The 25,436-nt window shown below is 36.8% G+C and overlaps 5 protein-coding genes across 20 annotated transcripts; 3 read left to right on the top strand and 2 right to left on the bottom strand.

The window, feature by feature from the left end:
- Window positions 1-158: 158 nt before the first annotated feature.
- Window positions 159-9,454, bottom strand: LOC116844879 (broad-complex core protein isoforms 1/2/3/4/5-like). Of its 6 annotated transcripts, none has more exons than XR_004378150.1 (5): window positions 6,449-6,826; window positions 5,746-6,199; window positions 5,351-5,647; window positions 3,758-4,008; window positions 159-2,525 (listed from the first exon to the last, which is right to left on the bottom strand). XR_004378150.1 is itself a non-coding variant. In XM_032816999.1 (5 exons), the coding sequence occupies exons 2-4, from the start codon at window positions 6,824-6,826 to the stop codon at window positions 5,370-5,372; spliced, it is 1,110 nt and encodes a 369-aa protein (XP_032672890.1). In that variant the 5' UTR covers window positions 6,827-6,851; window positions 9,294-9,454; the 3' UTR covers window positions 159-4,008; window positions 5,351-5,369. The 6 variants fall into 6 exon arrangements, 5 of the variants coding, with proteins under 5 accessions (XP_032672890.1, XP_032672887.1, XP_032672888.1 ...); XM_032816999.1 differs by adding an exon at window positions 9,294-9,454 and having other exon boundaries at window positions 159-4,008; window positions 6,449-6,851; XM_032816996.1 differs by adding an exon at window positions 8,863-9,007 and having other exon boundaries at window positions 159-4,008; window positions 6,449-6,851.
- Window positions 9,455-10,385: 931 nt separating this feature from the next.
- On the top strand, window positions 10,386-12,364 carry LOC116844881 (DNA-directed RNA polymerase II subunit RPB9). Its single transcript, XM_032817002.1, has 3 exons — window positions 10,386-10,736; window positions 11,257-11,330; window positions 11,940-12,364. Exons 1-3 carry the CDS (start codon window positions 10,608-10,610, stop codon window positions 12,127-12,129), a joined length of 393 nt encoding a protein of 130 aa, XP_032672893.1. The 5' UTR covers window positions 10,386-10,607; the 3' UTR covers window positions 12,130-12,364.
- A 336-nt stretch (window positions 12,365-12,700) lies between these two features.
- On the top strand, window positions 12,701-16,835 carry LOC116844873 (prenylcysteine oxidase-like). 8 transcript variants are annotated; one of them, XM_032816978.1, is made up of 8 exons: window positions 12,701-12,837; window positions 14,479-14,572; window positions 14,786-14,992; window positions 15,088-15,229; window positions 15,311-15,614; window positions 15,683-15,806; window positions 15,949-16,292; window positions 16,373-16,835. In XM_032816978.1, exons 3-8 carry the CDS (start codon window positions 14,842-14,844, stop codon window positions 16,628-16,630), a joined length of 1,323 nt encoding a protein of 440 aa, XP_032672869.1. In that variant the 5' UTR covers window positions 12,701-12,837; window positions 14,479-14,572; window positions 14,786-14,841; the 3' UTR covers window positions 16,631-16,835. The 8 variants fall into 8 exon arrangements, with proteins under 8 accessions (XP_032672869.1, XP_032672872.1, XP_032672870.1 ...); XM_032816979.1 differs by lacking the exon at window positions 12,701-12,837 and adding an exon at window positions 12,872-12,891; XM_032816977.1 differs by lacking the exon at window positions 12,701-12,837 and adding an exon at window positions 13,077-13,190.
- Window positions 16,836-17,930: 1,095 nt separating this feature from the next.
- On the top strand, window positions 17,931-21,011 carry LOC116844878 (solute carrier family 35 member E2A-like). Its single transcript, XM_032816995.1, has 5 exons — window positions 17,931-18,465; window positions 18,647-18,898; window positions 19,155-19,341; window positions 19,440-19,643; window positions 20,117-21,011. The coding sequence occupies exons 1-5, from the start codon at window positions 18,189-18,191 to the stop codon at window positions 20,307-20,309; spliced, it is 1,113 nt and encodes a 370-aa protein (XP_032672886.1). The 5' UTR covers window positions 17,931-18,188; the 3' UTR covers window positions 20,310-21,011.
- On the bottom strand, window positions 19,406-24,300 carry LOC116844877 (putative cystathionine gamma-lyase 2). Of its 4 annotated transcripts, none has more exons than XM_032816991.1 (8): window positions 23,256-23,390; window positions 22,482-22,772; window positions 22,166-22,300; window positions 21,932-22,067; window positions 21,713-21,865; window positions 21,418-21,583; window positions 19,986-21,333; window positions 19,406-19,732 (listed from the first exon to the last, which is right to left on the bottom strand). In XM_032816991.1, exons 1-7 carry the CDS (start codon window positions 23,388-23,390, stop codon window positions 21,192-21,194), a joined length of 1,158 nt encoding a protein of 385 aa, XP_032672882.1. In that variant the 3' UTR covers window positions 19,406-19,732; window positions 19,986-21,191. The 4 variants fall into 4 exon arrangements, with proteins under 4 accessions (XP_032672882.1, XP_032672883.1, XP_032672881.1 ...); XM_032816992.1 differs by lacking the exon at window positions 19,406-19,732 and adding an exon at window positions 24,092-24,300 and having other exon boundaries at window positions 21,192-21,333; window positions 23,256-23,393; XM_032816990.1 differs by lacking the exon at window positions 19,406-19,732 and adding an exon at window positions 24,088-24,299 and having other exon boundaries at window positions 21,192-21,333; window positions 23,256-23,393.
- Between the last annotated feature and the right edge of the window lie 1,136 nt (window positions 24,301-25,436).

Here is a 25,436-nt window from a genome sequence, read left to right as displayed (position 1 = left end):
CTCTCTCTCTCTCTCTCTCTCTCTCTCTCTCTCTCTCTCTCTCTCTCTCTCTCTCATTTCGGCCACACGTTGTGCCTATTATGTAACGAACCCGTAACCAATTAATTAAGATGTTTTATCTTTTTATCTCTCTTTTTCTCTCTCTTTTCTTCTTTCTCTCTCTCTCTCTCTCTCTCTCTCTCTCTCTCACACATAGACATACATTATCTTACGCGAATTACAAAAGCTGGTTTGTCACGAGCAAACCGAACGGCACGGTATTCTGCAAATTGTATTACAGTCACGACGAGTTCGACCTGCCCCATCCCTCGTCCGTTGTATGTCTCGTTTTTTCCATATACATGCGTGTGTGTGTGTGTGTCGTGCGATACCATGTATCCACGTGTGTGGGTGTATGCACGCGCTCGCGTATGGATACGTGTATTTTCGTGCGTACACGTGTCTTTCCGCATTACACTGAACCCGCACGCTTCGGCCCATATTCGGAACGCTGTAGCGACGGCACCAATACTTTGGCAAAGTCGAGATACATCATATCGTTCTGCCGCAAAATCTAAATGTACATTCGCACGTAACAATAATGTTGGCGATATATTGTTACTGATAGCATATTTGGAACTATTATGCAACTCCTCGCACAAGAGCCGTCAGTGGTCTCATTGATAGGAGAAAAAAGAAAAAATAGAAACAGTGCAAAATTAATTAATGTACATTGAGTGATGTCGGCGTGATAATCGAACGATACTGACATAACTTGACGTTGTTGAAGTTTTGCGAATTTCGTCTCGAAACAACCGACAAAGTCGCGTGAATATCCGAAAGTGAAGATGTTACCGTACGCTTCCTCATAGAGTCCTGAATACGGGCTTTCGAGAATAATACAATATACAATTTGTATGTGTAATGATAATAAGTGTGACTATCTACGGAGGCGCACGACGACGCGATGATCGTCGGACGAACGCAGTCGACTTTTTGCACGCAACGCACGATACTGAATTGCAGATCGCTTCGAAGATGTCCCTGACAGTCGAGCTACGCGAAGGGAACTATAACGAACTGCGAATCTCACCGGGAAATGGAGATCGAAGCGTCGGCGTCGATTCAGTGTAATCTGTCGCATACTGCAGATATCATATAAAGCCCTAGTGATCATATTAGAGTGTTATTACTCTTACGGAATCTACGGTTAGAAAATTGAACTCTTATTCAAGTCAGTAATCCGTCGCTACAACTCATTTACGAAACATCAAAGCACTTAATTTCCACTCGCGATCGTAAATAGGCAAGCAACAGTGTGTTAACGATTTATAATTTTAGGAAGATGATAAACGTACATCGGATCTTTGCTAGATCGTCCGGAGTGCATTTCCCGACGTAACACGAAGTCAAAGGGCACAGACCAATAAATGGGAAAGTTAATATTATAGTAAACACATTACAATGTATATATATATATATATATATAAATTTATATATTGATGAAAAATATTTCAACCATAATATTCTGATATTTTGATTGAAATCATTTCAAGGCTTCCACAAATGTGCCCTCAGATTATGTTCATTCAAGTGCGACGTGTTACCTTGAGAGAAGCTCACCACACATACAACCGTACAAAATCCGAATTATAATAATAAAAACTTAAGCTAAAAAATGGGACACAAAAATACGACTTATACAAATATATACTGGTTTAGCGTTGCCAAAAGTACGATGCAATAATCATATGCGCATATCCCGAGAGATAACAAGAACAAAATGTCCACCGTAATCATACTGATACGCAAACAGATCTCATCTATGTGTGTATATGTTGGACTTTTAATTGCATTGCCTATTTAATCCATATTAGATATTTATCTCGGTAACTGTAAAAAAGACTTAAAAATAAGTGATACGAGGTTCAAAAATCGACTCTATAGAGTTTTATGATTCTATCTACAAATAATAATACCATCATAAAAACGGAGAGACCAAAGCAATATATATAGTATCGTGTAATTAAATATAATATAAACTGCCTCAAAGTGGCTACCTATATATTTACTGCTACAATAGTGGCTATGATAATAGTCATTAAGTATCGTTCACACTTCTTTGATTGTGGTTTAGTTACATACTTTAAGACATTATGATACATGTGAGTATGACACGGACTTCCACTAAAAATATTTGTTAGATACGCTGAGCATTACTGACTTAAGCACTGTACTAAATTCACGTAAAATGTATTATGTATTATTAGAAAACTAATTATTTCTCATTGGTTTGAAATACTGGTTTAATAGATCCGTATAAAACCTTTGTCAACTGGAACTCTTAGAACAATGATTTACACGATACTGATTCTTTCGGAAAGAATGCTATATACGAGTAAGTCATTACCTCAACTGTCTGGACATTGCAACAGGCAACAATTGTAAGTCATGTCTTTTTTTTTCTTCTCTTCTTTAGTTCACATTAACATCACAATATCCAATATGTGACTAATTCTCTTCTTTTTCTTCCGATATCTCGATATCTTGTAAAAGTAAGAAGATAACTGATTAATATACGTATGGTCGCACGTAGAAAATGATTAAATGAGAATAAATACAAGTTATAATAAGATCTGTGACATATGCTGGATTAAATGTTCAACTTGAATCTTGAAAACGTGTTCATCAGTCGGATGGTAGCAGTCTTACTGCAAGTAATAGAAGCTCTAGCAAGCTCTCTAAAGTTAGATTAATTCACTTTTTTCTTTACACGTATTTTGTATATTGTCTAATATAAATAAATTAATGATCCGGTATGAGGCCAGAGAAAGGCAGTTACATTCTAAGTGATAGTAAACTTTACTTTATCTTCTATGTGTTATTGTTCATGTCCATTTTTTTATTATTTTTGTATCTGGCACTCTTTCCTATTTTTAGGCTGCTTCTCAGTTATTGTAATTTACTTTGCTGGATTATTGCGTTGCATGGAAAAATATGGCTTTATCCAAATGCTATTTAACAAAGGCAATACACCGTTACAATTACATTATATGCGCCACAGTTGTTGTCATATAATTAAACCTCTTTGAAAAGGCAGAACCAGTATTCGTAAAAATAACGAGAAGAGCCGATCTTGTGATTTTTACGGACACCGGTAATTCTTATCATCAATTACAAATGCTGTCATTTGTACACTAGCATGTAAAAAGCATTACACTACATACGTCATGATCGTTCATCTCTTGTGATGTTCAACAAAGCTAAATGGTAAACTTTGAATAAATACCGGTCCTCTTACACTGTATAAGTTATCAAGGTATATAGAATAAAGGCAGAAAGAAGAAACTTTCCTCGACAAAGTGCCTACAAAAATATCTGTATAATAGATTGAGGATTGCTGTGTCTAAGACTTTGTCTGGTTATGTTAGCCACGTGTTACCAGTCTTAAACATAGTGACTAATCGTTTGTGGACAAGTCCCATTGTCTTTCTACAATTTGTATACATTTTGATCTTTAAGCGTCACTCTCCTGGTGCAGCAGGATATAAAGTATCGTCGTAATTTTCATCATGAAGGCTTATTTAAGTTACAAAACAGATAAATACCCGGTGTGTGTGTATGTATATATATATACATATATATATATATATATATATATATATATATATATATATGCGCGCATTAACGGTGTTACAGATGCCACAGACAACTTAATGAGAGTAAGATGCGCTTCACTGAATCATATAAATATATGATGTAATAAAAAATAACTTACACTACGGAGATGTGTCTACTCGTCAAAACATTCTGAGGTCATTAAAAAAATATCGGTTATATATGACATAGTCATTCTTCTTCTCTTCTTCTTCTTCATTTTCATCTTTTTCTTTTTAAATTATACTTTGTATAATATAATTTTGTATAGTCTGCTTCGAGCGATATATTGATGTAAGATCCAAAAAAGAAATTTCATGCTATCCATGTATACAAGCTACATCGGTCACTAAGTAGAAGAACGGAACACGGCTGAAAATTAACCATACGCTTAGTGTTCGTCCACAGCAAAAAGGAATTGTGTTCATTTCTCAACATACATACATACATATATACATACATACATACATATATATATATATATATATATATACATATATACATATATATATATTATCATATATATATATATATATATATATTATCATATATATATATATATATTATCATATATATATATATATATATATATATATATATATATATATATATATATATATATATATATATATCATATATATATATATGTATATATATATATTTATATATATATACATATACATATACATATATATATATGTATAATCGTATCATATATATATACCCTGTAGCAGAGCAGTAAGTACTTGCAACTTTTTATCAATTGTAGCCACCGATTAGGGTTACAATTTTATCTCGCCTTTCTTAACGGCGATCTGACGAACTAAAAGTTACAAGTATTTAACAGCCTTGCCCTATAGAAACCGTATCCTTCGCGAATATCTCATCATCAACTGCGCTTACCTACAAAAATCCTGCGTATAAAAGTCTCAAATGATAAAATTTGAAACACAATACGTTAAATGCTCGATCTAACGTTTTGATCTTCAACGATTTGTCCATTCCCTTTTATACGTCATTCTTCTTATAAGTACATGTCACAACGTAAGCACTTATAAGTATGGATGTGAGTTTAATATATGACGGATGGAATACTCTCGCGCATAATGCCATTGAATTTGATTGCGGAGCGAACGTTTTACGCAGCATTACGTACAACGTCAACGGCTATAACGAGTCATACGATTGGTATACCTCGCTATACAGTACAGTATATTAGCGTGTAGTATGTTTTGTACTTAAAAAAACTGATTTCAGGCAGTCTTCCTAAGGACACTGAGAGTTCAACATAAATATGTTGCAATGGCGTGCGTTTTGCGAGGCGGAGTGCACGACCATCGACTTAAACTTAATGCTGTGTCCGAACTTTGACATATGGTATTTTATGTACATGGAGCGGAGCTGTTCGAGACTCAAATCATATTTATATCGCGTAAAAGTTACATTCGGTCTACTGAGTAAATGCAAAAGTACGTTGTTAATAATAGTAGTCTTGTCAACCAGCGCGCGCGCTTCATGTCGCCGCGCCGAGTAAATGAAGGGCGAATATAAAAAAGGAAAAAAGGATACGAAAGAAAAAAGGAAAAAAAATGAGCGAACTCGATGCAAGGCACGAAACTAAAAAACGGAAAAGTCAACGGTGACACGGTCTGGAACAGCTCTGGGGTGCTGCGATAAAAAATTTGTTCGATTCAACTGAAGTATAAAAACTCACTACTCTTGTTTGTACAGCACTACGGTAGGCTGGAATTTAGGCTCTCCGGCAAACGGTAATTCATCATATGATACGGTGGACTGGCTGGACTATCCGGTTGACTGTTCATTCCGAGATTGCTCGAGCCGCGACCGCGTTTTCGCCTTTGCAAGATGCCCTTCCTAACCATGTAGAATCGAATTGTGCTGATCGGTATATTGTACTTTTCTGAAGCTACTTGAAATGTCATGCCGCGTGCCACCATGTCCGAAGCTTGCTTGAGTTCCTCTTCCGAGCGCCTTTGTCGTCTTTGATAACCTGTGAGAATGAAGGAGAGGGCAAGGTTTTAAAATAATGTCTGATAATCGGCTAGAATCGGCACAGAAAATCGTTCACGAAAGAGGAAAGTTATTCACCTTCTATAGCGGGGAATGGGCTGGTAGGGTTGCAATTATTAGTGGATACCATACTAATGGAATAGGGTTTGACGTCCTGCTGCTGAGTGAACTGCTCGTCAGGCTCCATCTTCACCATACCCGTGGTTTCAGTGAGGGTAGCTTCGCACGCACTGAGAGCTTTCTCCAGATGCTGCAGTGCCTCGTTGTGCTCCATACTCACAAAGTTGGATGACGAATTGGAATTTTGTGGAACAAGCGTGACGGTGTGCGACGAACTATTTCCTGAGCTGGTCGTCGCCATCGCCGAACACGGGAGAAAGTTGGTGTTGTTACCACTATTGGTTGAAGTATCCTCGGTCTTGAAACTAGGGGTGTCTTGAATAGGTGGTGATGGAGTAACGGGCGCGTTAGAATCATTTTGTGTATTGCTGTCGCTCAAATTGTTCTCGCACTGGCTGGATAAACCACGTATCTGTTAAGGGATAGATTGCGTAGATTGCAAAAATATATTCCATTGTAGAAACACAATTTTGGAAAAAAAAAGAAAAACACGTGCGTAGGAACATGTGTGTAAAAACACAACATACCACATGTTTCTAGCGCTGAAGTCTTGTTTGTGTCGCACGAGACGTATTCGCTCAAAGTTAGACCAATAAATAAAAGTAATGGAAATTTCACAGAAACAATTTTGATGATAATGAAGATAGGTTGAGTTACATACTTGCAAAACGTCTGCTGCTTGCATTAGTTTTGCCAATTGTTGTTGTTCCACATACACTTCTCCACGATACATAAACTCAACTAAAGCTTGTAACTCCCACATTCTCATGTCTCTTAAAAAGATGATTGGATGAGTGCATGGTATCTCCAGCAGCAAACGTTCCAAGTAGTCACTGCAGGCAGACAACACGACCCTGTGGCATTTTATCGAGCCTCCGTCACAAGCCAAAGTCACGTCGACAAACTGTTCCGAGCTCAGCAGCTTTGGAAATGCACTGTGCATGTTGGATTGGTGAGAATTCCAAGAGACACAGAATTGTTGACGGTCCCCTCCCGGATAATTCACGGGATTAGGCAAGTTACTCCCAGAATCCATCATTGCGGCTCAATGATACACGAATTTCCTGTACACAAGAAATCTTGTTAAAATTTCATAGATGAAACATCTTATTAAAATCTAGAATTACATTACATTTTAACTATTATCAAATGTAAAGAATTGCATTTTAACCTGATTGCGTTTTAACGTATCATGCAATTCTAAGAATTAATACAATACGCTTTATAGAGCTTAATGTTTAAGAACACAATAGCTAGGAAACACTATAAAGATCCTGAAAAAAGCATCTTGTGATTTTTTAGTTATTTTCTAAACAGTTTTCAACTATATATATCACTATATATCTATCACTTAAATAAGTAATAATAATAATCAAATAGACCATAAAACATATCTACACAAAATACCAAGAACAAAGAAGAATAAAGCATCGAGAGAAAAATGAGTGAAAATACAAAGTATTCTTAACAAAGAAGTCATTTTGTCAATTTGAGATCAGAAGAAGGAGACATCCGTTACTATAGCAAAGAGAATCTCTTTCTTACGAGCTATTTTCAGACGCGTTAATTAATAAAACAAGTAGCAGATTCGACGTTACGATACCTTATTCGCTAAGCTTCGGTCTTTTTAAATATGGTAAAACGCGACGCACGCACGATCTCACTCAGCTATGGGGGGAAAAAACAACCGTATTATTTGCCGGAGCGGCGTAACTAAACCCGCGTGCGAGGACGACTAACGTTGGAACAAAGACAAAGAGAGCCCGTCACGGCGAGTCCGGTTGCTAACTCGAAATTCGAACAGGATATTCCCCATAATTCGTAAACGCCTATTATTCGTGAGCGCCCGAAATATCATGGTCGAGAACCGCTCCGAAACGAGAGATATTATCGCGACGCTGGGGCTAGGTTAACGAGAAACATGACGGTTGAGTTAAAAAAATGTACAATATGGCTGTCTGACATAGGTCTAGTAACAACAATATCCGTGCGTGCCCATGTATTCGTACGCGCGCCACACACACACAGACACACTTACACACACGTAGTATACACCTACACAAACCACTCATCTTAACCATATATATAGATATATGTGTATATATATACACATATATAGTACATACATGTGGATTATACATATACTATATGTCATATATAACACAAATATATATATGATTATATATTAATACTATTTTTTTTTTCTTTCCATTACATGTGGAATGTGCGAAATGCGTTTGCGAGTGATTGAAACATTACATCGCGATCGAGCATTGCGTAGGTCGAATCGATCTTGACAATCGGGCGAGGGCGAGCAAGCAAACCGGCCGAAAAATTGCTGAAACTTGAACGAGCGCGTGCGACAAAAAGCCGCGTATAGCCGGATGCAGCAAGCACGCACGCATGTACGTATGTGTACGCATGCACGCACGCACGGTGGAGGTGGAGCAACGCGCTACGAGCGTACGCTGCTCGCTACCGAAGACGAGGAGGAGAGCGACGACGACGACGACGACGACAACGGCGACGGCGACGGCGATGACGATGACGACAGTGACGATGGTGATGCTTGTGTATTCTGTAATCACGTGTCGGAGTCGGTCTCGACTTGGTCTCGACAGGTTAAGCGTCACTGGAGCGCTCGCAAGATTATTCAGAGATCGGTCTGCACACAATGATCCGCTTCATACGTTACCATTCTTTCGTGGTAATAAAAGAAAGATCTTTGCGGGAGAGACATCGTCTTGACGCCTCTGCCATCGTCGTCGTCGCTACCGCCGCCGTTGCCGCCGTCGTTGCCGCCGCCGTAGCACGTTGCCGCATCACAGCTCTCCCCTTACAGAAACGCCTCGAAGTTCCCATAAGTTTCACCATTTTGTTTGTTCGTTCGTACATGCGTACGTACGTACATTCGTTTGTTCACTCGTTCGGTCACTCTCTCGTTCTTCGCGCGGCTTTCTCACGGGACGCCGAGCGTCCTCCCGATTTCGGGGAAACACGTAGAAATGACAATGCGAGTCACACACGTACGCGTGTCTTATAGAGCGTTCGGTAAATAAGGTAATGTTCACTCACGAGTCCGCAAGACGTCTAGACCGACTACTCTCCGAATTTCGCGTCGCTTGCAGGAAGAATCCCTTAAGAAAACATTCAGCCGCCGAGATTTTCGCTACCTAGGGGAGCTGCGGCCGGAAGGGTGGGGGTAGCAGAGCGGAGCAAGAAAGAGCGTGCGAAAGAGCGAGAGAGAAAGAGACGGAAACGAGGGAAGAAAGAGGGAGATGGCGGCACGGTTCGAGGGGAGAAGGAACAGTCTGCGCCTCGCTGTGTGTGTGTGTGTGCGTGCGCGTGGGACACTAGCGCAGCTCTCGCGTGTATTCCGCGAACTGCTATATAGACGCTAGAGATTCCGGACGAGAGAGAGCCCGGGAAGCCGCGAGGAGGAGACGTACGGGCGAGTTAGAGCCGTGAACGGTGACACGGGACCGGCCCCGTTGATCGATACTTACTCGCACGGCGAGACCGCTGTCGACGTCGACGGCACGTACTTCACACGGCACACTCTATCGTAAACTATCGCTAGAACTAGCGTCGCGACGGCCTCTAGCGCGCATCCGATGCTGCGCAGCAAACTTGCGCCGTTCCTTCAAACCCGCGGCGGCGATTCTTAGACGGGCTTCTTAATGCCTTTTTTTCCGTGGTGGACACGCGCACCGATCGATTGCGCGCGTGCGGCGCGATAAATGGATTCGCCGCGATTTTACGCGCCAGCCGTTCGATACGATTTCAACGTGATCGTTGTGCGCGAACGCACGCGCGAATAAGATTCGCGCGACGTCGTCCCGACTGATCTCATAGAAACTGCACGAAGGATGCGCGCCATAATAGATGTCTGTTCTTTTTTGGTTACATCCTACATGTTCGTCTTTCTTCCCCCACTCTTTCTTTCTCTTTCTCACACCGTATTCTCTCGCACTACAGAAGGAAATAAAGAAAGAATATGGAAATAATGAAAGTAAATATAAAAGTGTACGTGAAATGTATTGTTTATCAATATTTATACTCATTGGAAAAATATGTTGAATTAAAATAAGGCCGACAAAGAAATACAATACATAGTGACTAATATAGGGTGCTTTTTCCTCGTCTAGAGATAAAAGCTGCATTCGGCATTGTAAATCGGAGACGTCGGATTGCTCTTTCATCTCGAAGATATATAGAAATGAAAAAGATACAAAATCAGAAAAATTGGACACGCACATACCCACGGGCCAAATTTCACTTTGAGAAACTAATCTAAAAATTTATATTATATCGATCGGATTTTTACAAGCAATATTTATAAGTTAATTTAGTTCCACGAGAATCTTCATTGAGAATATAAAATTCCGTGACTGCGATGATTTATTGAATTACGGTGCGTACCTTTATGAAATAAATTTAAAGCAGGCTCAGATTATTGGAACATTTGTGGAGATAATTCCGCCGTTTTTTTGTCTCTCAATCTCTTTTGGAAATTTATCTTGTGTGACACGATAAATATTTACGTGAAGAACGTCACCGTTAATTCTACATCGTGTATAACGGCTTTCTGTTTCCCGAATGTACCTACAGGTAACGCGTCGTTCGATTCTGTGTAATTCTACAGCGTGCTACAATCGGATCTACTACTGGTGTGGTGTCACGTGAATAATATTGTGATTGCAACAAATACACTAATGTTGTATAAAATGTAAATAATTAAAGATTGAAATTCTCTCCACATTAATTAACAGAAGAGAAAAAAGAAATACTCAATGAAGACATCGATTTGATGTTTGATCATGTCAAAGATAACAGGTTATGACACTCACGACGACGGGCCGGGTTTCGTAGGTATCCGATTTTGTCAGGAATGTAATAACATGTTATACCCGAAAGAAGACAAAGAAAACAAAGTGCTGATGTACGCGGTAAGTAATGCTTCATAACTGTTCCCTCTTCTTCCATAAAGATAGAAATACACGAAAACCAAGAATTCTGTCTTCTAACATGAGGCCTGTTTTTTTTTTTAGAAGTTTTGTAGGGCCGTATTCGAATGCCAAGTACATCCTTTTTATTCCAAATTCCGTTTTTTTTTTATATAAGTATCTTGTACAAGCTTGAATTAGCTTAAAAATCCGAAAAGTGTATTTAGTGTTTGAATACATCCTCTGAACTGGTGTATACTGATGCAGTAAATTAGAGTAAGACAAGTGTATCTTGAGTATATTTTTTTATTGCTAAACTAGTGTACATTTATAAAACTTAAAAAGAAACAGGTATACAATTGAGACTTTGTGGAAGAAAGAGGAGAGAACTAGTACAACTTTTAGTGCAACAAACCTTTTGTTTCATTTATTGCACCAGTATACACTGATTCAGGAAGTTTCTTGAAAAAGAAAACAGATCTATTGTTACAATATGATTGTAACATGAAAAATTGTGTTTTAGTGCAGAAATTGCGACTTTAAGCAACTGGCTGACAGCAACTGCATCTATGTAAATAAGATCATGCACGAGATAGAGTAAGTTAAGAGTAGCGAATTGAGAGATAAATCAACATAGAACAAACATTATTAAACTTTGCAATAATTCTCTAAAATTCGTACAATATGTGCCAGGAGGTTGAAGCGTATCATTTTGTGCACAGAGATACTTGTTGTACAAAATTATACACTTCTTGGCGAATCTTTTGTGCTTGCTGCGAAACTCCAGTTGTGAGAGTAACTTCCCCAGCAGACATTAAGTAACAGTAACATTACATTAATGTTATAATTTCCTACTCAATAGTGCAAGTGCAATACTACATGTGTTGTATATAACAGTTACATTGTTGAGCAGGAAATTATAACATTGGCTGTATCCAGCAGAGAAAGCTGCTTTATAACTGCTTTGCAAAATTTTTAATGTGATGAATGCTCTTAGATTCTAAGATCAAGAATGTAAATCAAATTAGATTCACGAATTTTGCAACAGTTGTAAAATAACTTTTTCTGCTGAATGCAGTGATTAATGTAAGGCTACTGTTACTCAATGTTTTGGCCAGTTATAGCTTGCAAAGGTGTAATGCACTAGTCGTAGCAAGAGTCGTGTGCTCACCATTGATTTACTCAAACGTTTTCTTATATTTTTAGCGAGTTGACGCACATTGTCGCCGACGTGATATCGGATCCTACATTGCCGAGAACTGAGGAACATCCATGCCCGAAGTGCAATCACAGGGAGGCTGTGTTTTTCCAGGCGCAAACTAGGAGGGCTGAGGAGGAAATGAGACTGTATTACGTGTGCACGAATCAGCATTGCTCTCATAGATGGACGGAGTAGGAGATACGTGTATATATATATATATATATACCTTTAATGTATCTCTTTTTTTATTTGTGTGTAACTTAATAATCAAGTCTGACATTGCAATAGGATTTGTACATGAACAAGATGCAACACGTATATATATGTAATATATAGAATATAAAAATTTAAAGTTCAAGTATGAAACTAAGAAAGTACAATAGCAAAAGAGCATAGATTGATCGTAATAATAAATTACCGTGAGGCTTAATGCTCGGCTCGTAATCTCTACTCTTTTTCTCTCTCTCCTCCCAAGCATTTATCCCGATAATTGAATATATGCAACTAACTTTACAAGTTTCACGACTCTCTTATCTTCTCTTTTAATTACAAATTATGTCGTGCAATCGCGGCACATTCTTCTGTTTAGTTGTTATCGCGACGTTCTGCGAGGGCGAGAAATTTTGGGGAACATCTCGAAGATGCGTGTTAGGAACTTTCGTTGAAGGAGAAAATATTCGTGTTAAATGTGTAATATTGCCAATTATGCAACGTTCGTGTTCATCTCGCGAACGAATTCGCGGCAAAGTCACGATGGTGTACACCGGGGCTACTCCCAGCTATTTTTCTGGGCCACCCTCAGCCATACTGAATTCAATCGCTAAAGTCAGCTCGGTTGGCCTCGCGTATCACGTGATCGCTATACAGGGTGTCTAGATTTAGGTGTCTGAGCGTCATGTGCAGGTAAGACTCGTAACTGAGTGGAATAATCTGCTGCCATTTTTTCAAACTAACACGGTAATTATCGAGATGATAACGAGAGAAAATTAACAAATGAGTGCATGCGATACGGCGAAACGAACTTTGTGATGCTCTGTGGACAGTCTGAGGAGACATGTTTCGGGCTTGTTTCCTAGCAACGGTGCAAATCGAGTGACATGACTGCTCGAGAGACGGAGCAATTGCAAGCAGCGAGCGGTGTAAATGATATTGGGCCTCACGCCTATATTTACTGTTGCTAAGAGAGATAAGGAAACAAATCCAAAACATATTCCTTTAGATTGTCCTACAGAGTTCGTCCAGTGGAACGATTAAAGGTTGCATCAATTTTCTTTCATGAATCTTGCAACGCATTTCATGTGCAATAAGAAAGTATATTTCCTTGGAAAATTACTGGAAAACCAATTTTTCAAGAAAGTGTTGCAAGCTTTAATAATATAATTGTGCCATTGCGTCGCGTACATTAATCAACCAAGTTTATCTCATTTCGATAATTACGTGGTATTTTATAATATGATAGAAAATTTTTCTACTCGATTTTTCTTCAGTGCAACGAGTTCTACCACATTCATTTCTAGATATGCGTTTTTCTATGAGTCTATTTTCTGTTATTGAACTAGTGTACACCTTGCGGAACTTAAAAAGAGACAGATATATAGATAAAATGTGGCGGAAGAAAGATGAGAGAGAACTAGTGCAGCTAATAGAAAACAGACTTGCGTTCAGAGAGTATGTCATTCTATCCTTGTTGTGCATTTAAAGAGTGCAATAAAGAATAATGTGTTAACGTTGGGTACGTTCAGTGAACACAACGGTTGTACAACGGTTGAGTAATTCGTCAACGTAATTAGTCTAAATTTAGAGCGGGATTTAACAGTAAAAACCAATAATCATTGACTGTTCACTAATCACTTTATTCCGCTGAATGTAGTCGTTGATAACGCGCTTCCGGAACTCTGCTGATTAATTGAGAAATTAAGAAATAATATTTTGACAGGATGTGTTAAGGAAGATAAGAAATTAATATCTATATAACATTTTGACGGGATACCCTTATAGAAATATCATACTAAGAATCATTGATAATTACTTATTATCCAGTATTTTTAATACTGAAAATAAGTAATTATCAATTATTCTTAGTATGATATTTCTATAAGGGTATATTAAGGAAGATAAGAGATTAATATCTCTTATTACTTATTTAATATAAATAATTAATTAATAACTGCTAATTGCGCGTTACGTAAGAGCGTTACACAAATGTACATGTACATATAAGCGTAACAATAATCCACTCCGGTATCAATAATATCTGGTATAATTTATCTTAAAGTATACGAAACATCAAACTGTTAAAATGCCACTTTTGTTTTTGACATATTCTTGCTTCCCCAATCAATCAACGATTGTGAAAAACATTTGGCTGAAAACGAATTGATAAAAAATTTTTAGAAATTATAGATTTATTGAACGACGAGGTACTTAAAGAATTGAATATATATATTGCGCATATTAGATATGCAGAGATTGCAAAAAAGAATGACATGCGTTATATGTAGATACGTAGATTATGTGTAGGTATAATCGGGTGTTATGACACAGAAGTTCATCAGTTCTCTGACGATTGGCGACACAGAAGCGGATAACGAACTGTTTTAACCGTCGAAGATTCTCAATTTCTACACACCATGAGAAGGTGCATAATATTTTTAGTATTCGAATTACTGACACTCGAATATGCAAGTTGCCTTGAGACGCGCACACCGCATATCGGTACGAAATAATTTGTCGTAAAAATCTGTAGTATTATTACAAAACGTATTAACTAATGTAACTCAGTCAACATTTTACATAAAGTTCAAGTTTACTTTATGTTTCTAACATGTTTCTCTTTTAATTTCTCTTTAAGCCGTTATCGGAGGTGGTATCGGCGGTGCTTCCACCTCGCACTTCCTCACAGAGCTGATGAATGGAAATTTGGAGATTGATTTGTACGAAGCAAGACACGTCGGCGGCCGATTGGCAACTGTAACGATTGGTAACAACACATATGAGGCCGGTGGTTCAATTATACATCCCCGCAATATGTACATGCAGAAATTTGTCAAACTTTTAGGCAAGTATGAATATCAGCGATCCTCGAATACAATCCATCTTTTAAATGCTTATATGTAAGAAATGTAAGAAATCCATGAGCTTTTGTGTGCACAGGTTTGGATCACGTTACGTCTGATGAGGAAAAGATTGGCATATGGAATGGAGATGAGTTTGTATTTAAGGACAGTGGTTGTACCATCGTATCATTTATACAATTATTCTACAGATATGGTTTCCAAGTATTTAAACTCAAAAGGTGCTTGAAAATTATGAGTTATAACAGCTTAAAGAGAAAATAAGAGTGCTTTAAATTGAGATTGTAATTTCCTTCAAACAGGGATGTAAATGATGTGATAACAAACTTCGAAAAGATATATGAACTACAAGATGCTGGAAAGTATTTTGCAAATATCACTGCATTAATATCAGCTGTGAATGAGGAATTCCCAAAGTGGTTGCAAATACCAATGAAAGATCACCTTTTACATATGGGTTATACAGATAGACTGATCGATGAGCTAGCTGAAGCTATTGTTGTTGTGAATTATGGCCAAGATACCGATATACAAAGTTTTGTCGGTCTTGTATCTCTAGCTGCAGTAGGTTCTGAACTCTGGGCTGTTAAAGGTGGAAATAAAGAGGTAAGATGTTATGAACGTCGCAGTATCTGCCCTAATTATTCGTGAAATGTGCAAAGTGAACTCCGTAGGTGCCGGAAAATCTCATTTACAGAAATAAAAACGTAAATGTCGTGCGGAGCCGCGTCACGAAAATTCGTTATACGGCAGACAACAGTGATTCGCAGCAATATGAAGTGACTCATATGAATGAAGGTAGAATTTTACATTAATTTCAAAGCTACTCGAAATTCAAGTAAAATTCTGCGTTTTACTTTAGACAAACGCTTAAGACACAGGAATAATAACAATTAGAAAATTTTACACACTCTACTAAGACATAATCTAATTTATTTAGACAACACGGATCCAATGACTGCCAAATATGACATTGTGATTATCGCAGCCCCGCTCACGAGTGATCAAGAATTTCCGATAGAATTCGTCAATTTTCCGGAGGGTTTAGAGTTTCCAGGTCGCTATCAGACGACGCACGCGACATTCGTCAAAGCAGATATCAAACCAGAATACTTTGGCCTACAGAAGAGCTTAGATAGTATTTTCAGTTGCAATCCCACCAAGACGATAATTAGTTCAGTCTCGAGAATGGTCTCTGGATCAAATAAGGATAGCTCCCCAGTTTGGAAGCTATTTAGCAGAAAACCACTGGAAATGAAACTTATTCACGAAATGTTCTCAAATGTAAGTGAGATCTGCAACACAGTTTCTTTAGCCAACCAAAAATGCGTCAATACAATTAATGTTTCTTTTCTTATGTTAAGGTCACTGAGATGAGAACATTTGTTTGGAAAGCATATCCCCACTACCTGTCCAACACACTTCACAACAGTTTTAAACTGCACGATGCATTGTATCATGTCAATGCAATAGAATGGATTGCGAGTGCAATGGAGATGAGTGCAATAAGTGGCAGAAACGTTGCTATTCTAGCATACAATGATTTTCTCCAGAAACATGGCCTCATGCAGCATAAAGAAATTCCCAAGGATATCCCTAAAACAAGGCTAGACGAGTTATAACATTATTTATGCTGCAAAAATACTTCTAAAAATTAAATTATTTTTATATGATATAAACTACATATGTATAAATTTAATATGAATAATATCTTGAGAAATATGAATATAAATAATTAATCAGTAACTGCTGGTTGCATTATAATCTTGCAAAGTATTGTACTCGTTAGCTTTTAGACTGAACACAATAAAGGAAACAATACCTATATATATTTGTTAATTAGCATGACAAGCATAAAACATATATTAGTTCTTGAAGTATTAAAACCAATTTTATCATCATTTCCATAAAAACATGTGCATCATAATATTACAAATGTATAGGTGTTTTTTTTTTATAAGAACTTCCTAAAAATGGGATAGGCTATGGTATGAAGAGTTGGATGAGGTCAAAGATAATATAATTAAAAAACTATGGAGGAAAAGAGAGAAAAAATTGAAGGAGTTAAATTTATATAAGATAAATTAAGGTTAAGAATACTTATATATGAGTTGGAATAGAGTTAATTTAAGTATGTAGAGATATAAGAACATAGAGATAGAGGAACGTTTGGTAAGGAGAAGAAATAGGTATAAATATTAAAAGGAAATGTAGGAGGTACAAGATATAAGTTTTGCAAACTCTATAAAATGATAATAATAATAGGACTTATTGTGATACATCGTGAGATATTAATAAATTGTGATTTAATAGGATAAGAAATGTAGTTTTCTTTTAACACAGATATTAGAATAAGAGGAATGCATGAATGAATGTGGCTAAGATATGATTGTAAACCAAGCCCCTTCTTGGCAATGTAGCTAAAGTAAAATAAATAAATATATATAAGAACTTCCTGAACTGGTATACACTAGTGCAACTGTAACAACAATATATTTTGTTTCACTCAAACAACAAACAAGTATATTTTACTCTGATTTATTGCATCAGTGTGTTCATGAAGTTTTTTTTTAAAAGAGTAGACCTTATATATGAACACTTCCACATATATATGGTATCCTGTCACAGAGATGGAATATTTTTACTTTACAAATAATAAATAATCTCTCGTTATTCACTCACTTACGTGTGTCACTTGGATAGAAATAGTGTAACAGAAAATTTTAATAATTCGCTTGCGATAACATCGTCAATTACCGCTGTTTTTCCAACAGAGCGAGTTATCAACGGTAATGCCATCGCGCCGGTCAAATGTATATGTGATTAGCGCCGATAAATATGCTGCAACATCCATGATAGCCTTGCTACGTTACGTTCGCTAACGCGCGCGAATTCGTGCGCGAGAATGCGACAATCTCGTTGTATGGTTGCCGCTATCATGTGTAGATGTAACGGATAACGGCGAACGCTGTTCAGCCGCGATTGATCGGCCGGCTGTTTACGCCGCGAGATCCGTTCGACCCGCGCGACCAACTTAACCTAACACGCGCGGTAAACACTTCCGAGAAGGAAGGAGGCTCGTTCAGAGCGGCAGTGACACGAGCAAAAATGTGATTACTTCATCGACCATACGTAATGTCGCCGTGACAGCCTCGCGCTTTTGGAGATACCGCACGCGCGATGGATAATTACTCCGTGCGCATCAATTACCCGCAAACCGGCCGCGGTGACCCGGAGGATTCGTCCGCGGCGCACGATCCTCAGCCGAAGATTCAGTACGCGGATCACGCGAAGCGTACGCGCGAAGACGTGATTGTCCTGACAAGTGACACTAAGGGCGGTCTGCTCAACCCCCGGGCCCTACTCTTTCTTACTCTGTGGTATGTTTTCAGTGGATGCACTCTGTTCCTAAATAAATATATACTGTCTTACATGGAGGGTAATCCTACTATCCTAGGTAAGCAACTGAGAATTTCACCTTGAGAATTTATTGATAACATTGACATTGTAAAGTACATATCTGATGGCGTTTGAAATTAATTAGACAAAAAAAGAGTTGTCTGTAGTGGTACACAATAAACTAATGTATACAAAAGAATAATGTTACTGGAAAAAGGTATTTATCTGTTTCAACATAGGTGCTTGCCAGATGTTAATGACTGCAATCTGTGGATTAATACAAATGTACTTCCCCTGTGGCATGTACAAGGCCAGCCCAAGATTAATGAGACCTCCTGGGTTCTACAAACACATGACACTGGTGGGATGCACGAGATTCGCAACGGTAGTCTTGGGTTTAGTGTCATTAAATTATGTAGCTGTAAGTTTCACAGAAACCATCAAGAGTAGCGCACCACTTTTTACCGTCCTTATCAGCAGGTATTTATTAGGTAAGATACTTCTTCATGCTCAGTATAAAGATCACGATTGCTTAAGATTCAGTTTTATGATTTTCCATAGTTAGACAATTGCGACTGATAATATTTGGACATACTTGGCACTGATTCCAACTTCTTGGTAAGCTAACTCAACAATTAAATCATATGTCTGTCTTTGTTTTTCTTTCAATTTGGACAGACATGATTTGATTGTCAGTTAGCTTGCTAGGAGGCTAGAAAAATCTGCTTTTGATATTGTATTTTATAGGGGAACATACGGGATTATACGTAAATTTATCTTTGATACCTGTAATGGGTGGGCTGGCCCTGTGTTCCATCAATGAAATCAGTTTTGATCTCAGAGGTTTCATCGCCGCTATGGCCACAAACGTAACTGAGTGTTTACAAAATGTTTACTCGAAAATGTTGATTAGTGGTGACAATTTCAAGTACACGTGAGTAACAACATCGATTATGACCATTGGCATGCATGAAATTATTATAAAGATACGGAAGAGGTAAAGAAAAAAGAATGTCTCATTATTTTTTTCAGACCGGCAGAGTTACAGTTTTATACCAGTTTAGCGTCAATTGTGGTACAAATACCCGTATCGGTACTGTTGGTCGATCTACCAACGTTGGAACATTCCCTGAGTTTTAAGTTATTCGCGGCATTCCTTCTCAACGGGGTGTTCTTCCACTTTCAGAGTATCACTGCTTATGTACTTATGGACTATATCAGTCCCGTGACACACAGGTACGCGTTTTTCTTCGCGCGTACAGATTAAGAATTCCAACTACTTGTCACGGGACTCTTGATTGATGCAAAATGCATACCCAAAATTCCTGTAAAGTATGTTGAAATTAAAAAATACTCAGCAATGACGTTCAATTAAGTTTTTAAGATACTCCAAACATTTTTCTCTAACAATCAGTAAATAACCGTAAAATTAACATGCAATCTTTCTTTTTAACTTACATTTCCTTATTATTTTGTCACGTTTATTTATCGATTGTTCGAACAGTGTTCGGAGTATTTTAGAGATGTGCTTAATCAATTACAAGTGTCATTTTTTGAACTTATCTTTTTTCAACGTACTTTTTAGGAATTTTACAGATGCATTTTTTCGCTCTTTTGACTTCATAAATCAAGATGACTGCGGCGAGTAGCTGTGAGCCTTAAAAAACATTTCACTCGTAACTCTCGAATACGATGTATCGATATTCCAGCGTCGCGAATACCGCAAAGAGAGCCTTCCTGATATGGCTCTCCGTCTTGTTGTTCAACAATCCAGTGACAGGATTATCGGCGCTCGGCACTTCGGTGGTGATAGCGGGCGTATTGTTGTACAACCGGGCTCAAGAATACGACAGAATAAGCAGAACGAAGTTACGACATTCGTCAAAGATTAACCTGCAGTAGGACAAATTTTTTTTAAATCTACATCCATATATCTGTATCTTGGAAGAAAGAGAGCCGACGTCCGAAGTATATAATTCCGTTTAATTTCGCTTTTGTATCATATATAATGCATGTTCTTTCGTAAACATTTAATATTTATTAAGATTTATAAAGTTCATTAAACACTTTTTCAAGTCAAGTTTCAACTAGACATTCATATATTTCAGATGTCGGCTCTTTTCAAAATACATCATACAAATAAGAGAAACGTGTCACAGCACCAAATGTATTGCATATTGCATTGGTAGTACAAACGGTTACACCCGGTTTTTATACGGCAGTATTCCATTCAAAGTTAAAGAATTCAGTATTAGTGACATGAAAAATTTACTAAGGAACCAAGCGTATGACTAGTGAAGATTGTCTATATTGATTAAATGTCGATTGTGTTAACTTTTACTTGCGCTCTCTATCTGAAGCATTTTTTTCACCTCAAAGTCCGTAATATATTAATTAAATTGCACTTTCAGATTTAATTTATTGGCATCTCGAAACTGAATTCTTTCTTATTTCGGGACTCTGACAGTCGCAGAAAACCGAAATGGAAACTAGTGATTACATGTGTCAAAAAGTATCTATTGCTGTACTATACAGTGTTCCTAATGTGAATTTGAGAATTATGGAATGTAAAAATGTTTTATAAAAATAAAGTCTTTGTACCTATTAGAGATTTTTTCATTGCGTTATTCTTGCGTTTATCTTACTACATAGAGATATGTAACAATATAAAGGTTAACGTCAAATTATATATATTAAAATATATGCAAGTATTAATTAAAATATATGCAAGTATTAATTAAAATATATATATGTTGCTATTTAAAATAGCTGGTATTAGATTCATTAGCAAACATCCAATGCTTTCTGAAGATCTGCTATAAGGTCCTCTTTCGTCTCAATGCCAACAGACAAGCGAATTAGGTTATCGGTAATGCCTAATTGTTCTCGCATTTCTGGAGGTACAGCTGCATGTGACATGAGAGATCTATGTAAAAAAAAAAATTCATTAATATATAATATAAAGTATGAAATTCTTAATATGCAAAATAAAAATATTGTGTATACTTACGGTATTTCAACTAATGACTCGTAACCGCCTAACGACTCGGCTAAAGCAAATATTTTAAGTGCCTTTAAGAACTCCATGATATCGCCTTTGAGGTAGAAAGAAACCATTCCGCTGTGACCAGTTGATTGTTCCAGGGCAAGTTTGTGTTGTGCATGCGAAGAAAGTACTGTAACATAAGGATATGTTTCATCAGTGGCTAGTTGTGTTAATAATACAATCGATAATCACGAGCGGTACAGCAGATCATATTAAAAATTTGCATCACAAAATAAAGCAAAGGATAATGAATACATACATGGATGAAGCACTTTCTCCACTTTAGAATGGCTCTCCAAAAATTTCGCTATGGCCAGACCGTTCTCCATGTGCACTTTCATTCTGATCTCGAGCGTTTTCAAACCTCGATTGACCAGGCCGCAGTCGTATGGTGACGGGACAATTCCCATTGCTAAATGCAAAGAATGTATATATGAGATATCGAATACAGTGTAGAGAAATTTGCTTTGAAACTTACTGTTTTGTAAATATCGCATTCTTTCCCCGAGATCGTCCCGGCATGTAATTGCCGCCCCCATGATTACGTCTGAATGACCGTTCATGTATTTCGTCAAGGAATAAATCACTATATCAGCGCCGAGATCCAAGGGTTTCTTTTTTAAAAATAAAGCATATCCATAATAATATCTGTTATTATTAATGTATATATTGATATTATTTCTCCCAGGATTATATGAGATCACATACTTACTTGGAAGTAACATGTTAAAAAAGTATTATCGACAATTATTATGATGTTTGGCCTGCGAGACCTTACAGAATTAACAATAGCTTTGATATCTATGATTTTTAGCAAGGGATTCGTCGGCGTCTCTAACCATATCATCTGTATAATTAGCAATAATTAGGAATTATTATCAATATAATTAGAAAACAAGTAATATTATAATAATAGTAATACAATAACAGAAAATAAATTGATTACATCAAAATATACTTAATGCAGTTTCAAAGATTTTAGTATTATTAAAAAAAACTTTAAATATATATATTTTTCTTAAACTAACCTTAGTGTTTGGTTTTAAAGCATTGATAACATTTTCTGGGTCGACCATGTCCACAAATGTAACATTTATATTGTTCTGCTTACTTAAGTGGTGACGGAAGTAACGGTTGGTTCCACCATAAATGTCATCTCCAGAGATAAGATGATCTCCTGATTTTAACAAACCTGTTATTGTTGTTAAAGCTCCTAAGCCAGAGGAATGGGTGATTGCATATTTGCCACCTTCCAAAGCAGCCAGGCATGCTTCTAACACATTGCGTGTTGGATTGGCACTTCTGCCATATTCAAAACCCTGTATTGGACAATTATTATTAATCTTCTTGGTGATAGTTCTATATGCTTATAAAGAGACATAAATCTGAATATATTAAACATGTTATCTTTGTACATATTAAATATGATGATCTCAGAACTACATTAATAAGACTATAAGAAAAAGTGACAGTAAGCCATCTGTTTTGTATCTAGAGATGAGTAGAAGCACAAAAAAGAGACTAAAAACTTATATACAAGGATTTTAAATTACATACAAGACGTCATAGAGTTTATAGATATTTTCTGATAAAAAGTATTTTAAAATATATTTTATAAAATGCAAACTTTGGTTAATATATAATTCTTTCTTGATGAACAATTATAGGAATTAATGCAAAGTTTGTTACTTACAATTAATATTGACAGGTTAAATGAAAAGAATGATTGCTATCAATCATGAACTGAGCATCAGGAGAATTAAGAATAAATTCTGATGAGAAATCTTGTTTTTCTTACTTACATTAGGTTGGCCTGGAATATCTTGTTTAAAAGTAGTGGACATCACTATAGGGGGTATCAATGCATAATGACTCCACTGCTGCGGATCTTGCCCAGCGTGAATAGCTTTGGTAGAAAAGCCCTTGTATGAACTCATAACCTATTGACAAACAATTATACAATGATTTACTTTACCACAATAAAATAACTCAATGTTTTTTTATAATTGTTTCAAATATTATAAACAAAAGAACAAGTAACATATAGTACTCCAAATTAAATTGTAATTTGTGATATATTTACATGATGCAACATATGTACAAAGACAGAGAAGAAAAATTAATAGTTAGAATTTCATAAAGTTATTTAAAACTTATGTCAGAAGAAATAAACTAAAAAGAAATTATATTAAACATGGTTAAAGAATGATTATGAAAAAATGATTATTGTTTTTTAAATTAAATTTCTGTTCACCATTGCGATATGGGCATAGCTCATTATAATATATTTCGGAATCTAAATTTATATTGCAATTCTAGACAAAATCGTAAAGTTCGTAACTTGTTCTCGTAAGAACTTATGAGTAGACGATTCATACGTAAGTTACGATTTTACGATTTACTCGTATGTTGCTTACAATTGCAGCATTAATTTCGATACATGTGGTAGGTTCAGGTACTTTTTTTTTGCTGTTCTTTTTATACTACGTTTCTACTTTCCCGCCCATCTCAAAACGAAAACGTGTTTTCGTTAGGTTTACAGTGCAGAAAGTGCAGGTGACGACAGACATATGTTATTTTTTTTACAAACGTAATTTTCCTTACGTATGGTCCTTAAATTGTTGGATTACTTACTTACGGCCTTGTCAAATAAACTAATGAAGGAAGAAAGTTTTCTCTAAAGAGCCTTGTCAATACTCCGTTTCGACTGATGGACGGCGCCGACTGAACTGACTGAACTACACTGACGACTGTAATTTATAGGCGCACGATATGGCACGATGTTAATCGACGTGGTCGAAACTGGCAGCGTGCAACTTACGATAAGTAAGGAGAGTGCGCGCGTATAGCAGCATGTGACTTGCTAAAGGCCATCACACACAAAATTCCGTAAGAACTTAAGCGTAAGAACTAAAACGTAAGCGTAAAGAAATCGACCAATCCCAATCGAGTATTCGGCTCTTCTTAATAATGGAGGGGTTACGAAGAGCCGAATGCTCAATTGAGATTGATCGATTTCTTTACGCTTACGATTTTCTTTACGATTTAAGTTCTTACGGAATTTTGTGTGTGATGACCTTTAACCAGCGCTCTTATGCAATAACGTCATATCGATATATCGCAACGTACATCGAGCATATCGATGATACGAGGGCTATCGTGGTTTTTAAATACTTGGCGCATCCGCTCGATCAATAACTTGTTTGTCTTCTAAGAACAACGTGATCGATAAAAACGAAAAAAAAACTACAAACATAACCTGCCATTTTTATACGAAGTTTATTGTTATGGAGCTTACAAAGCTAATTATTTTGATTGTTGCCGATCTATTAATATAAGTTGTTCGATACAATGCTGATAGTAAACTAGATTGAAAACTAGATTAAATATTTTTTTCTGATAAAGGCCCGTATTCTGAATTCTCTTTTAACAATAAATGGAGCCTCTAAAAGAGACTTAGAAGCCACCTGATTGGCTGAGAAGCTATATTTAAGGCGCACTTCCCTAACAGTACAGATGTCCAGGGGACATCTAGAATACATCCTAAGGAAATCCTGAGGACATTTCTTCGTCCTCAGGATGTCCTTAGAACGTCCTGAGGAGATCTTGTGCTGTCTGGGTTTTATCGATAAAAGAGAGTTCAGAATATGAGCCAAAGTGAATTTCACAAAGTATTTTATTGAAAATCAATAGGCAATAAAATGGTAATAAAATGGCAAGTAAATTGCACATCGCGATAATAGTATCTTCGTTGTTAATATATCTTTGTTAATTTGATGACTAGGTCATCGGAAACAGCTTACCCAACGGATCGACATTTTTCTATCTTATCAGTCTTATTTAATATTATCGTCTTATCGCTTGATTAATGCTATAAATTGCAAAATATTTCAGATTTTTACATTCTTAAGTTTTAATAAAAGCAGAGAAGACGCAAATTCTTTCTTGAATTTAATTTATAATTTTGAAGTTAGAAATTGAAA

Source organism: Odontomachus brunneus, unplaced genomic scaffold (genome assembly GCF_010583005.1).
Source record: "Odontomachus brunneus isolate Ranch 3 - 2012 unplaced genomic scaffold, Obru_v1 Obru_scaffold_047, whole genome shotgun sequence".
Lineage (NCBI taxonomy): Eukaryota > Metazoa > Arthropoda > Insecta > Hymenoptera > Formicidae > Odontomachus > Odontomachus brunneus.
This window is presented reverse-complemented; position numbering and strand designations above follow the sequence as displayed.